At 36.9% G+C, this 16203-nt stretch overlaps 2 protein-coding genes across 3 annotated transcripts; one reads left to right on the top strand and one right to left on the bottom strand.

The window, feature by feature from the left end:
- The first annotated feature begins 1571 nt into the window (after positions 1-1571).
- On the top strand, positions 1572-10526 carry TyrR (Tyramine receptor). 2 transcript variants are annotated; one of them, XM_089261801.1, is made up of 6 exons: positions 1572-1817; positions 5310-6004; positions 6094-6196; positions 6274-6399; positions 6813-6996; positions 8019-10526. In XM_089261801.1, the coding sequence occupies exons 2-6, from the start codon at positions 5473-5475 to the stop codon at positions 8931-8933; spliced, it is 1860 nt and encodes a 619-aa protein (XP_089117927.1). In that variant the 5' UTR covers positions 1572-1817; positions 5310-5472; the 3' UTR covers positions 8934-10526. The 2 variants fall into 2 exon arrangements, with proteins under 2 accessions (XP_089117927.1, XP_089117930.1); XM_089261804.1 differs by lacking the exon at positions 1572-1817 and adding an exon at positions 3843-4106.
- On the bottom strand, positions 10492-13932 carry TyrRII (Tyramine receptor II). The gene is made up of 5 exons (XM_030384947.2): positions 13641-13932; positions 12455-12557; positions 11704-11829; positions 11446-11629; positions 10492-11387 (listed from the first exon to the last, which is right to left on the bottom strand). Exons 1-5 carry the CDS (start codon positions 13864-13866, stop codon positions 10620-10622), a joined length of 1407 nt encoding a protein of 468 aa, XP_030240807.2. The 5' UTR covers positions 13867-13932; the 3' UTR covers positions 10492-10619.
- Positions 13933-16203: the final 2271 nt, after the last annotated feature.

Below are 16203 nucleotides of genomic sequence, written 5' to 3' on the forward strand. Positions count from 1 at the left end.
CGCAGCTGGCGCCTCATAACTTGGCAACTATATTACTATATTAGGACAGATCTCCGATTGACAACTTGATCTGCTTATTCTTGTATTACTGATAAATCTATAAACCTCTCGAATAAATATTTCTCAACAAAATATTCTCTTCTGTGAATTGTATGAACGAGTAATAATCAGTCGTTTATGCCTGACTGCAATGCTTATGCTTCTTTATTTGTTTCATGGTAATAATTAAAGGTTTATCTAAGAGATATTTAGAACTGTCGAGTCGGCTTAACTTTTGAATCCCATAAGCAAGAGGGTAATAAACCTGTACTAATACCGTTATATAAAAAGCAGAATGAGTATTTTTCGAGATAACTTGTCGTTTTGCTAGAGATCATATCAACTCTCCAGCATAGGGCTAATTGGGCATAAATTGATATACATTCGAGATAATAGAAGAGTGTTTGACAATTTAATCTAATAGAGAGCATGCATTGGCGCTGCCCGCTATCTGTTTGATTCATCAGTAACATTACAAATACAAGTAGCAAAATAAATTCCAAATTCGAAAAAAAAAAAAATACGCATGCGCCTCAAGTGTGCATGCCTTCCAGTGGTTCTTTTGACCTACGTTCCACATTTGCGCAAATGAACTGGTAAGCCGGAGTAAAATAATGTACTTTGATTCTAATGAAGCACTTTATAGAAAATATGAATATATATTCATATTTAGAGGAATTCAATGCTCCGACAAGGATGAAACATATACGCATATCAATTCCAGTAATTTTAAGCATATCAAAAGTAATGTACATTTACACATTGGTAAAAAAAAGCACACATTCAGGTGTTAATTTGAATATACGTTGAACATATTTACCTTTATGAAGAAAACTTTGAAAAGCAAACAGAAACCACAATCGCGATAAAAGGATTAACAGCAGGCTACACTGTACTGCCTAATCTCAAATACACAGCACACATACAGTCATACACATACACACACACACACACACAGGCACTCACACATATTCATTTAGAAACGAGTCCCACATATTGGAAACTGTTGAGGTATGCCGTTTGCACAGAAAGTATAAATTTTCCCCACATACGCACTGCGAGGGAGACGTGCAGAACACTCGTGGCATGTATCTTTCGTGTTCAAAGGCCCACACACACACAAATACACTCACGCACATGCAGACACAGGCATACAAGCATACATATACGCACGTATGTGTGTGCGTTCTCTCTGTAGTAATAGTATGTTACGGTTGTCAAAGTGGACGGCAGTTTTGGAAGCGCTCTGAAGCGATGCAGTCGCGTCTCTGAAATCGGCTAAATAATGCTGCACTACCAAAGAATCACCAGAGAATAAGACAAAAGCGGTGATAGAGACATCGAGTTGATCATAGATAAACTGAGTAATGTGTTTATTAAAAAACTCTGTGGTGCGTTCGTTACAATATTGTGTCAAGCTTTTCAGATTCAGTACAGAATGGTATTAATGTAAACTTTAATATGACTATATAATCATTGAACAATGTACAAAACACTAAAATCAATTGATAACAATTAAAGCTTTCATTAGTTTAATTAAATAAACAATCTATAAGTTATCCTATATGCAGTTTATCTGAATGAAATAACTAAAACTCTATCAAGAGATCATTTAGTTAAAGATATTGTCTTAAAGTGCATGTCGTTTGTGTAGTGCTCATAATGATAATAAAAAACAATAGGAATAACTATTAGCAAATTGAAAACAAAACAGCAATATTTGTGGAACAATTTTTCAGAAATGAAAGATAAATATGCGAACGCAAAATGTTCTTAAGGTAATGATTTTTTAATGAAATTCATAAATGAAATTAATTGCATTAAAGTCAGGCGTATGCTTAATTTATGGCCTCGCACCATCCCTTAAAACGTAGGCAGCGTAGCTCTGGGTGTATTTCAGAAAAGGAAGTTTCGAATCGATAGTAATGACAATCAAATTATAGAGCAGCCTTTCTAAAAGTAGAGCGAGCACAAGGCCGGAAATGCATTTAATAGTATTAAAGCGCTCTCATACGCCAAGTAGTACTCATACTGTAAAAATAAAGCAAATGTTCCAACAGCTGTTGTTCAAACTATTATTGACAGCTGGTAAATTTAATGGCATTTTCATGCTCAGATTCAACCCAAATAAAGTGGCTTTCTTGCCATTTTGTTGTTATATTCTTATAGCGATGTGTATAGATATTTACATAGGCTGAAGCACAATTTTGATTCACATATATGTACATTAAAAAATAAATAAAATAATGAAGAAATATGCATGGCTCTCGTACGTTCATTCGCCCTGGAATTATGTGATAGTATATAAATATCCATTAGAAGCTTCGTTGTGTAATAAATAATTATATTATTTTTGTTGTTGATTTTTTTATTTATTTTTTTTTTTTTTGGGGGAAAAGCAATAAGGGGAAGGTCGTCGCCAGCTTTGCCATGAAAACCAAATGGCAGATAATGCTGTGTTCATGTGTGTGTGTCCGTGCGTATAAAGCGCAGCGGAAGGCAAAATTTTCCTACATTGTACATGGTCATAGCCACATATGGCATGCGTGTATGTGTGGAGCCCTAACCGCGAAGCATCGAGGCAGCAGAGCGAATGTATTGGTGTTAATTTATAAATTTACTTCCAATTTGTTTGACCATTATTGTGGGAAGCCTGTTACATTGCAATAATTCACAATACCCTGCATCCAAAGGTAAATCGTGGTGGGGACAGACAGTCTGACGCCTTATCGCCTTATCAAATGAGGTATATATATTGTATACTTTATGAGTACCACCGAAGGCGATGTAAACATGGCAGCGATATCGTGAAATCTAACAATTTTCAATTTTAAATATTTCATGTTGTTTACCTGCACAAAAAGCAGCAGTCACAGTAGTGCCTAGTCGGGTATCCCTAATTGAATGTGTATTGAAGTTTTTGGTTTAGATTGAATCAAAGTTTGAATGATTACAATAGGATTATGCAAATTTCAATGATGATATATGAGGAGAAAAGTTGAAAGTAAATTTAGGATTTCTAAAAATAATATTTATAAAAATTACCAACAGAAAAAGTTAACTTTTTGGAATACTCACGGTAATTCCCAATCGGCTATTCATCACTGGATATCACTAGCAATTTTGAGTTTAGATTCAATCAAAGCTTGAATATTTACATTTATATTATGAAAGTGTCAATAATGAAGAGAGGAGTTCTATCTAAATTTGATTTATAACAATTGACTTCAATGTTTGGGTAGTCCATAGTCCGTAACGACTCAACCAATTAGCGAATACCATTCGCTGCTCTGCGCAAGTTATCCAAGTCATAAAGAAGATGTAAAAAAATAACTATAACGCAGCATATTAGGGGTTACAGAGGAAATAAGTAGTTAGCGTGTGTATAAATATGGGGGCTTATAAATAATTGCATTAGCAAATCGTTTGATTTGTTATCGTGAATGCGATAAGGAATTCCATGACACTGAATACGGCTGACACATGCGTGGACTTTTTGACGTCTATACTAAGTGGCAGGCCTTAGAGACGAATTAAGTGGTAGAGGTATTGCCGTAGGGCAGAGCTCAGGCCATGTAAGCCAAGTTGAAAATATAATGTAAAATTAGCTTTGGCCAATCCTAATGCTTACATAAGGCGCTCTCTATCCACATGCATGTGTGTGTAGATACACATGTGTATGCATAAAGTCACCAACGTCACATTGTCTATCTCGCTTGTGGCTTTAATTTGCTTATCACACACACATAAATACATATTCATATTCATTTATATACATATACACACATATAAACACATAGGCAATGGCAATCAGCCACAGCCGTGGTATTTGGTGAGCGCTATCAGACGAAAAACAAATAATACTTAATACCACATTATTGTCAATGGCAACGTCGAGAACTGTCGATTTCTGGCAGGCTGAGCTCACTTTCATTGTTCTTCCATCAGTTTCTTATTGTTGTGTCTAAGTGTATTAGCGCGGAAAAGCCGGAAAAATTGCGCTCTATGAACTTTAAATTGAATTTCTAGTGAACAGCCGTTCGCCTTTTATGCTGCTTTTAGTTCAAGTAAATAAACAGTGTTTTTATAGTGTTACTTGCTTTTAAGTTTTGTTAATGTATTCGTCTTTATCCATCCATACTGTGTAAGTGTTTGCTCTCAAAAAGCAATCCAATATACAAATACGAATTTATGCTGAAAAGTGTGTCTCAAGTGTCAGCAAGAAAAAATGGTTTATTTATAATCGCAGTTATCTATGCCGACTGGAAACAAATAAATTAATATACATATAATAAATAAATAAATATAAAATAAATATTGCAGTCGAGCACATTCAATCAAACGGAATGTTTATGGACGAGCCCAACAGTGATTGAGCTACGAAGAAAACAAATATATATATATATATATATATATATATATATATATATATATATAAGCACGTATTGTGCTGAAAAATCTCCAGTCTTACAGTTACAAGCACCAACTTGGCATACATATATAAATATATGATCTGAGTGTGACTTAAAAACTGCAGAAGCTTTCAAATGAGTGTTTTTTAATATTTATTTATATATATTTTTTTTATTTATAAACGTTTCTTTTTAAATTAATATGTATATATATATATATATATATATATATATATATATATATATATATATATAATATATATAGAGAGAGAGAGAGAGAAAGCGACGGACAGAGAGCTATACATATATACATAGATCTATCGGGCTTCGCCACTTTATGAATGAACTAAAGCGCAAATTTTAATATTTTGGCTTGCGAGCAGTGAAAGTTTGTATTACCACAACCCCAACGGATATAAATTTTAAGCCTAGACTTCCATTAGTATATTTAAATGTATACTATACTGTATACAACAGTGCAACATACATATTTATATATACTACAGTACCGTCATAAATTAGCGTTGATAGTAATCTTTTTTCAAGTGCTTCAAAAGAGTCATAAATAATGGGGGCTTTGTTGTAAACTACATATATTTCGTAGTTCTTGACTTGTTACGATTAAAGTAGCTAAATCCAGGAGTACATATATCAAGTTACTGCGACGAAATGCACTGCAAAATCAATGTAATTAGTTCGAGTACTCAAAATGATTCATTTAAATTATTTAATTTCCAGCCTAATAACATCAGACATGCAAAATCTAAATTACACAATAGATGGAAACTAGCATACAAAATTATATGTTGGGCATGTGCATTGAATGAAATATCCTTTTCGCTATTTGGTTCATTGCAGGAGACCGTTGGAAGATCAAAACGTTGTCAAAAATTCAATATGAAACAAAAGGATTTAGGGCAATTCAAAAATCGATCGCAGCTAAGGAATCGTCCAGGGATGGGCATACTTGAACTATGTAGCATCAATTCCACAAAGTACTGCTGACTCCGATACAGCATATATGGCAGTCCGCTCACAGCTGCATTCCCGACTTGGCCTATTCCCACCACTGATGTATGTGGCCAGCAGCTTGTTGGCCACAAGCGGCGCCATTGGGCTGAAACAGAATATTTCAACAAGTTACGACAGCTACTCGCAAACATGGAGCTCTGGCAATCGCAGCAGCCTGGCACTAACCCCATCCTCATCTACACCCACAGCCGCAGTGCAGTCCACGTTGAATGACTCCGCCAATTGGACCCTTGACGCGCTGCCCACATTAACGGTTTTCAATTACTACAACGAATCTGCGGCGGCGGCTGAATGGGCCCACTTCTACGATCTCATTTTCTCATGGCAGGGCATCTGCCTGATTACAGTGTTCTGCACGTTCATCGTCGTCACCGTCATTGGGAATACCCTCATTATTTTGGCCGTTATAACCACCCGCAGGCTGCGCACAGTTACCAATTGTTTCGTCATGAGCCTGGCCATAGCTGACTTGCTTGTTGGCATTTTCGTGATGCCCCCGGCAGTGGCCGTCCACCTGATTGGTAAGCAACTCGATTCAGTCAATCACAGGTGTATTTATTTAAACGGCAATTCAATTTGCATTTTTGAAATGTTGTGTTGTTCTTTTCAGGCTCGTGGCAACTCGGCTGGGTGCTCTGCGACATTTGGATATCATTTGATGTGCTGCTCTGCACAGCGTCGATTCTAAGTTTGTGTGCCATCAGCGTTGACAGGTATTGCGACCCCAGGCAGCAGCCCTCTGAAGGTATTCAAATTACATTTGCCCTTTTCTTGTTTCTGTCTCTTGTAGATACCTTGCTGTTACACAGCCCCTAACCTACTCCCGGAAGCGACGCTCGAAGCGCCTTGCGTTCCTAATGATCCTTATCGTTTGGATTCTGGCATTAGCCATTACATGCCCGCCCATGCTGGGATGGTAATTATATTTATCTTGTACTTGTTTCATTACTGGATTCAAAAATTATATATTAACTTGTAGATTATGTTATATTAGGACTCGTTTACTAATATAAAGAATTTAATTGAAAAAAAAATATATATATATACTTCATGGGGTCTGTGATGATTTCTTCTGCCCGTTACTTACTTTTTCAATGATACATACTTTTTTCAATGGGTTAAGGGTATAATAAATATATAATAAATAAATTATATATTATATATTATATATTATATATTATATATTATATATTATATATTATATATTATATATTATATATTATATATTATATATTATATATTATTATTATTAGTATTATTTATTATTGCAAAATTCGAATGCATACGCAATATCTAACACACTCGAATTTACAATATATTTCTCTATAGGTATGAGCCCGGCCGTCGAGACCTGAGAGAGTGTCGCTACAATCAAAACGAAGGCTATGTCATCTTCTCAGCAATGGGCTCATTTTTCATACCAATGGCAGTCATGATTTATGTTTATGCTAAGATTTCCTGTGTGATTGCAAAAAGACACGACAACATGACTGACATTCATGTTCACAATAAGGTAAGCCAATAGCATATAGCAGAATATAATATATATATAGTGTGCGACTAGTAGGTACCATGGCCCTGTGTAGACTCCTCTTTACATCCATTATATGATGATATTTTTATACCCTGAACCCATTGAAAATGGGAAATCAGGGTATAATGGTTTTGTTAAAAGTATGTAACAGGCAGAAGGAGGCGTGGCAGACCCCACAAAGTATATATATTCTTGATCAGGGCGACAAGCTGAGTCGATTTGGCCCTGTCCGTCTGTCTGTCCGTCCGTCCGTCCGTATCTATGAACGCGTCGATTTCAGAAGAGCTAGAGACTTCAACTTTTTTTTTTTAAATGTCCGTAAGAAACGATAACTCATTCCGATACTTTTTTATCGATAAAAACCCTTATCGAAGATCACTTAAAAAATTATATCTCCTACATCTTTCAAGCTAGAGTCTCCAAATTTAAAATGTATATAAAGATGTATTTTATACAATTTAGGTTTTTGTTAAAATTTACCCCCCACCCCTAAATCCACACCCTCACCGTCATCTTTGTAAAAGTATATCAAATACTAGAGACTTGTGCTTCAGTGTACACATACATTTAAACATCATGATTACGTTCTGAAAGTTTCATTACGATCGTACGTCTAGAAATTAAATTATTCAACAAATAAGTTCTCATAATATAGCCAACCATGCAGCGCAACCCAAGCGCAATCGCCTGTATGTGTGAGTGTGTGTATATGCGTGTGTTTGTTTGTATGCGTGTGTGTGCGTGTGTTTGTTTGTATGCGTCTGTGTGTGTGTGTGCGTGTGTGTTTGAAATATCAGTTTGAAATATTAGTTGCTTGTAGGGTTCAGGGGATCTCGTAGTCGAGCAGTCTCGACTAGAGCTTTCTTTCTTGTTATTTACTAATATTATTATCATCAATACTCAAGCATTAAGTAATGCATTCCGTCAATAGTATTTCCGATTTCAAGCTCTTCAATTACTTCTATAATAATGGTTTTTAAACTTATTTTGCTCTCAAACAGAAATTCAAGCGTTACACAGCCGCCGATGTGGAGAATGAGTACTCTGAGCAGGATCACAGTATGGGCTATAAGAACAAACCGACACACACACAAACGTTCTCCAACCAAACACTCTCCAAGGATCTTCAAGAGATTGTGCTAAGCGAAAGCGACAATTTTGGAGTGCCATCGACTGGGGGGAATTGTCAGTCTCTGTTAGCTCTGCCATCGCCCCATTGCGCCAGTGGCAAGAGCAGTTGCTATGAGCTGACGCGCCCGTCCTCATTGTCGCTGAAGCGCACTTCCACCGCTTCAACAACAATAACCACAATGACAAGTGGTATAGGTCCCAGCTGCAGTTTGTTAGATGCGCAGTGGCAAACCCAATCGCAATCGCAATCACAAACGCAAACACAAACACAAATGCAAAACCCACAGCATCAGCAACAACAACAACAACAACAGAAGCAACGCGCCCACAGTTTTCGGCATTCGCATCTCAGTGTAAGTGGTGGGGACAGGCTGCGTAGCCACCACCACCATCATCAGCATCAGACCGCGGGGCCGGGAGGGGCGGATGCTGGAGCAACCACAACAACCAATATCAAATCGTTGTCGAACCGCATTACATCTCTCAAGAAGGAGAACAAAACAACCCAAACATTAAGCATTGTCGTTGGGGGCTTCATTGCGTGCTGGCTTCCGTTTTTTGTCTACTATCTGATAACCCCGTTCCTGGCCGAGGACCAGGTCAGCGCCACCCTGACCAAAGCCCTCACCTGGCTGGGCTGGTTCAACAGCGCCATCAATCCATTCATATACGCATTCTACAGTGTCGATTTTCGGGCGGCCTTTTGGCGCCTGACCTGCAAGCGATTTTGGAGTGACGAGCAGAAACCACAGTTTCCCACTAACACAATGTCGATTAGGCGATAGGCGGCAGAGTAGGCGTGTTCAAACCTCAAAACCACAAAACCTGTGAAATTAGAAATTGGATTTGGCGACATCACGTCATTTCCAGTGCGAATACCAATATTGCTTTTAGATTATACAGCTAGATAATGCAAAATGAAAACTGAGGACTTGCTCCCGCTTTTCACCAAATAATCAAAATTACGTCTATGCAGCTTGCGTTGAGGCATATTTTTGGGTAAACAATTATTAACATGATAATATAGTAGCTAACACTCTATTAATATTGCAATAAGTATTAGCCAGACTCACAGCAGCATAGAATAGAGCAAATGCTACACTAAGCTGAATCAATTAACCCACATAGCGTATACACATACATACAACTATATCTATAGGTATATACACATAAGTAGAAATCCAGTACCTATACAGTTTTTGACATCTTATTATGATAAGATGTTGCATTCACATAGTAACTTCCAATAGAAGCAGCGTAGTATTCTAGCTCTACCCAACATCGTGAATATACATACATATATAAATGTACATATGTATTACATTTTTAATTGTGATTTAGCCTTAATTAAACCCTCACAACATTTACAACATTAGACGTAGAGCAAACAATTTCCATTGGTGTCATAAATAATATATCAAAATCAAAAAAGCTTTCAGGTGTAAGATAATATTTAGATATTTTCGCTATGGATTCATATACATCTATATATGTATGATATCATATTCGAAACACTAACTACAATTCTCCATAATTTCTGTATAGGATTCAGTAAAAAGGTAAAAGCTGCCTGTAGTCCCTTAGCTCACCTGAGAAAATGTTGTACGATATACATATGTATATCAAACTTCGATTCGAATATATTTTTAAATACAATTTAATGCGAATACTTTGAAGTGAAATGATGTCAGTGCAAGAAGTGTAAGCTCAGAAAACAGTTTGTGTTTTAATTAATTGGAGACCTCCTCTTCAGTAATCCTAGTACAACGTCACCATAGGAAACCTAGCGACATATGTACAGCCAGCCATACGGGGTTACGTAATTATGATGACATTTCATTTTTGTTATGGCTTTAAGCTCAAACTCAATTAAATTACGAGGCAAGAAAAATAGTCGCACTTGACTATTAGGAATAACTAGGATTATAATTCGGATATGGGTATGGGTACACTCCTAGCTCTTTTAATTCTGTATGTATTATTAAACTAAGTCTAAATGCCAAAATGGATTCCAGCAAGACATAATCAAAGATTAGATATTATATAAATTGGGAGATGTGAGGATGGTAAGCTGGAGAAGAGTCTAATTTATATTTATATAGAGAATTATTGATACAAATAACTGTTAGACAGGCCCACGGCCCACAATCATGGCAAGATCGAGTTAGCTTCTGACACCCTTCTATGAGATTCCATCGAGTTGCCCGATTTCAGTTATATATTTTGTATTATTTATTCTGCTTTGGTACAGGCAACGCGGGCCTCGTGCTGAATATCAATCATTGTAATCCATTTTAGATTGTAACTTTGTTTTAGTGCTAATAATAAGAACACACATAAGGCTTTAAATAAATCTATTTATTTTATACGTGCTCTTACATCTGTTTCAAATTCAAATAAAAAATTGTGGACTTCCTAATCAATTATTATACACCCAAACAAATGTGTTTCAATCCGGGGGGCTTAAGGGCTTACGCGCGAAACATATTTATATGGTTTTGGGCCAGTTTCTGTTTGCAGATTCGCCGGCATGTGAGGCGCCAGAACGCAGCCCGGAAGTCCGGATTAAAGGCATAAATGAACGGGTTAATGGCGCAGTTCACCCAGCCGACCCATGTGAGGAACGACATGAGACCCTCGAGCTTTTTCAGCTGCGGCCAGAAGGGCACAAGGATGTAGAAAGTAAAAAACGGTGTCCAGCATGCGATTAGGCCTCCCATGACAATGGTGAGAGTCTTGGTCGTTTTGCTATTTTGAATTTTGGTCGATACGCGCATGGGAATGCGATGACTTGCCAGCTGCCGCTGCATCTGGTGGGACGTTGTGGACGCCCGGTTGGCTCCCATCTGATTACCATTCGGCATTTCCATGGACGTGTCAGCCATGCACTGGCTCTCCTTGTAGTACAGAGCTGGCATGGACAAGGTCGAGCTGCACTTGGCATGGTAGCGGCAGTTGTCCACGGAGCAGTGCATCAGCGAGGACATGCGCGAAATCTCCACCAGCTCATAGAAGGTCGGCTGATGCTTAAACTTTTTCCGCTTATCCCCAGCTCTTGCCTCCTGGCATTTGGGGCACTTGACGCTGTTGGCCCCAAATATGGGATTCACATGAGATCCTATGACGCTGCACCGCGCCTCACAGCTTGGCAAGCATTTGTGCGGATTGCAGCGATAAAGCTCTGCTTCGGATATAAAATTATCGCCGTCCACATCATGATCTGCGGTGCGTTCCGTATTCTGGTGGAATGAGAACGAATATAAAGAGTCTAAAGTCTATGTAAAAGGGGTTACATACCGCATCGTGCACGATTCGTTGTCTTCTTGAGGTCAGCACAAAGCCAATCTTAACGTAAACATATAACATGATAGTCAGAGGTATGAAGAAGGAGCCCATTGCCGAGAAAACGACATATCCTTTATTCTGGTTATAGCGGCATTCAACGAATTCATCGTCATGCCGGTTTCTGCCTGGCTCATACCTGGAGAAGAATATTTATATGTGGAATAAATTAATGTTCACATATATATCTGATTTATATTTGTATATACTCACCAGCCAAACATCGGGGGACACGTAATTATAAATGCCACGATCCAAACTCCAAGAATCATTAACAATGCCAATCGCTTGCAGCGCCATTTCTTCGAATATGTCAACGGTTGTGTCACGGCAAGATACCTAAGTATAAAGCAATATAAATTGTAAAATAAAAAAAAATACAAAATGAAATCGAGTAAATGAAAACAAAAACCATGCACCGTATTGTGTATTAAGCTGTTGACAAACGTCCCTAGCAAACAACGCAGCTTGGCGGCAACTCGGAAATGCCATTTAAATGTAATTGAAACTTTCAACAAAAGAAACCAGCCCTATATACATACATACATACATGCATACATATATACATATACCATATACATACATACATATACAGGAGTACCGCCCACATTCGTCATTTACTGGAGGAGGAGGCAGCTCTGCACTATTATAGACCTCGCCCACTCCGCGTTAGAGTTCACTTTAAGCGAGTCGCACAGAATGGGTCAATAAAATATTTTTGCACGGTATTTTCACCTTTTGATGCGCCAATGACGTCATGGCAGTGAATTACATTCCTTTTCCACACCGACAAATTAACGCACGGCATAAAAATGAAGGGACTGTTTGCCTAGGTAGGTGCACGGCTTTCATTAGTCATTAACTCGTGCGAGAGTCAGGAGAGAACATGTTCATACATGCACACGTATACTATATTTGCGAAATATGAAATATGAAAACAAATTAACATTGCTTCGTTACTCACCTGTCCAAGCTTATGGCACACAAACTCAGAATGGATGCCGTGCACAGCAAAATATCAAAGAAGATCCAAACATCGCAGAGTACCCAGCCAAGTTGCCATGAGCCTGCATAGAGTATAAATTAGTAAAAAAAAGGACAAGGCACTCTGTTTTAGTCAGAAATGTCCGACTCTCGAGATACTTTGGCCTCAAGGCCTTACATATGTATATAATCTATTGGGGCAGTAACCGAATTCAATAAATACTTAATATATCTAAGAGAAGCTATATGCATATATAATTTAATTATAATTTAATAAATACTTAATATATGTTAAGCTATATGCATATATAACCCTTATGAACATATGTTTCTAGATTCTATATATTCCTTCTATTCCTACAAAATCAATATACCCTGAAATACCATGTTCGATGGGCGCAGGATCTAATTATTTTTTCTGTGTCGAGCTTAAATGCCAAGAAAACACTTGATGCATTCGCTGTATTAAAGGTTAGTGAACTATTAAGTAAGTTAAAACAGAATATTAACCAAAGCCCGGTACAGCCCAGCCCCTATTGGCTCCGATGACGACCTTTAGATTATTCAGACTTTTACACGCCAGGCTCAACAATTTCAAAGTATGTCCAACATTGTTAAATTGTGCAAAACTAAAATTGTTTCTCCCAACACACAAAAGGACGAGCAAAGGCAAAGTTTTTGTTTAGGCAACTTCAACCGCATTTGTTGGGCATCTAAAACAACACGCATACCTATTATGCCATAGTATCTATCTGCTGCATCTATGTATATGCTTTGAGGGACCATTCGGCTTTACATTTTCTTTTTTAATTTGACCATTTGCTTGTGAAAACTTTGCCCTTTCAAGAAAAAAGTTTTAATACCTGGCATTTTGGGAATCATAAAAGCACGTAATTACATTTTGCGTTGCCTTTGGCTAGCGACTATTTTTTTGGCGTAGCACAAATTGTTTATATAATTCCGTTATGCATCAAAATTTGATCAAATTACAAGAGAGCGCAGAAAATCCTTTCACGATATATCGACGGAACCAACCAACAAAAAGTTTCTTAAATAGTTTGTTCATAAATTAATTATATCATATGCAAAGTAACGCATATCCGCGGCTTCCTCATTGATACTAGCCTAGCTCGTTGCCATTGAATCGAATTGGGATATGTACTTACCAATCACATGCAAGGCAACTGCCGGGGGCATTACGAATATGCCCACCAGCAAATCAGCAGTGGCTAAGCTCATTACGAAGCAATTCGTGACGGTTCGCAGTCTCCTCGTTGTTAGGACTGATAATATGACAAGCATATTCCCAATTACGGTTACCAATATAAGCAGCAGGAATGAGGCGACAGCTAAAATCGTCGACCAGTTCATACTCTTCAAGGTGGCGTTCATTATTTATATTTCAGTAGAGCTCTCAGTTTTAAGTTCGCTTCATGCGGTTAGATATATTAATGTATTTCTTGCAATCGTCTTGCAAATTTTGAATTGATATATAAATAAAGTTTCCATTTGTCGAAGCTATATCTAAAAAAAAATAATCAAAATAGTAAAAATGGCATGCCTTTGAAAGATATCTCATACACATCAGTCAATCTGTCTTGACACATAGATGGCGCTTTAGATGGCTAAGCCACAAGAGTGTTGCATCTTGCATACTTAAACTATTAACATTTATAATCTAATCCGAATATTGGACGTTTACAGTTATGAAGTTTCGAAATGGCATGTTTATACAATGCTACAAATTTTATTTTGAGGGTTAACAGAATAAGAAAGACACTTCAAAGCCTCTTTTGGATCAGAAATATACAATGATATTAAAGAAGTGTGTCTGACCGATAATGGTGTGACCTAGATGAAAAATTCATATGAAATGAGATTATAAACTATGACTGTGAGGATATCGCAAGGGAAGTATGTAGTCTTGTAGAGTATCAAAGGATCAAGAATATCATGAAGGTATATTTGGATGCAATGAGCACCATTTAATAATGTGGAAATAGCTAGTGTTGTGAGATAGCGCAGCTGCAGATAATAGAAAGTTAAGTTTTCACAATATTTTCTGAATATTTGTCCAAGATTAGACTTTAAGAACGCGACGCCAAACAGAAATTCAATTTTATTCTTATAAGCAGCTTTCTGCAGATGTAATTTCCAGTATCTCTACAGATAAATTGTCTACTCGAAATAAATATTCTTATGATTGAAATATAGAGCAAATGAGCATTTGATTGCAATAAATTCATTTTTTTTTTTTTTTAGTAGTGCTAGGTAAACCCTAGGAACCCACAATTACATTTGCTTAAACCTGTTGTTATCTCAGTTAGGTCAGAAATTTATTAAGTGATGTGTCATAAATAAGTACAGAGGTAGTTGCACATGTGCCGGCCAACATTCTTCTAGTCAACTTGAGTGCTATTCGAAGATGACTTTTCAAAAACATAGCAAACAATACAATTTTTGCAGTGAATCATTTTACTCACGCTTTCATACATAAACCGCCGCTGATGCTGCAAGCCTTGAGTGGACTGCTGTGCCTCCAATGCCCTCTGGGCCACACTATAAAGAACAATATTAGAAAACATTCAAGTTTTGACATAAACAATTTAATTTTGAATTTTAAATTTTGAGTATTTGCCATTTCAGTTCAAATCACATAAATCAAATTGTACACTGAGTAGAAAGCGAATATACCTCTTTGACTTTCCGGACGGCATACAAAGCATTTGCTGTAAATAACACTGTTAGTCAGTGCTAAACAATGCACAGCTTATGATTTTGCAAGTAATATTTCAGAGATTTTTTATTGTTGACACACCTTCTAAACAAATATGTAATACACATACAAACTAACGAGCAAAGCTTTGCATATTTCAAATTGCGGAATTTGTGCACTTAAATGAGCGTGTTTCCATCTCTGGTTCTTCGGTAATCTATTTGCTCTCTAGCAATTATATTTGCTTTTTTTTTTGTTTTCAATACCTTTTTATATTTTCATTTATGTTATCAAATTTACCATATTATTTGTTTGAATTGCGAAAAACCATACGATACAAATTGTCTATACAGCCCCAGACAGGCAGACAGCCGCACAGCTGCCTAAAGCAGACGCCGTTCCCAACTGACAGAACAACTTTTTGCCGCTCGGATGCTGCTGGAGGCGAGCGAGCGTAGGCAATGCTGCGTATGAACAATATTTTTTATTATTGCCTGCTAAAGTACACAAAATACAGCGCGCTAAACCAACAACATGGGCAAATTCTTCGGCCGTTCAACGCCTTTTTGTTTTGTTGCTTTTGGACCTTGTTGTTGTTGTTGTTGTTGTTTTGTGTTTTTATTATTTTTAGCTTTATTAATAAACCCGAACACCCGTTTCTATTGCTGATATGTTGAAGAGATACTGAATAATTACTTTACATTAATTAAATAGAAAAGAACAAATTACAAAAAAAGGCCAAACAACAACAAACTTTGCTGAAAATTCCGAGCAATTTTCAGATCCTATGAATTTTCAATTACATTGATACATATTGATAATTTTACAAATGAGTAATTTCTATTTCTAAATGTTGAAAAGTAGACAAATTAAATTGTAATTAATATATATATGCTTTATGGATAAAAGCAAATTCGACTCTCCATTAACTAATCCAGACAACATTTATAATTCATTTATCATTGAGTAAACCAACGCATTTTTAAACATTTTTCCAAATAAAATATTTTTTA

Source organism: Drosophila navojoa, chromosome 2 (genome assembly GCF_054131105.1).
Source record: "Drosophila navojoa isolate 15081-1374.11 chromosome 2, UAZ_NAV_1.0, whole genome shotgun sequence".
Classification (NCBI taxonomy): Eukaryota; Metazoa; Arthropoda; class Insecta; order Diptera; family Drosophilidae; genus Drosophila; species Drosophila navojoa.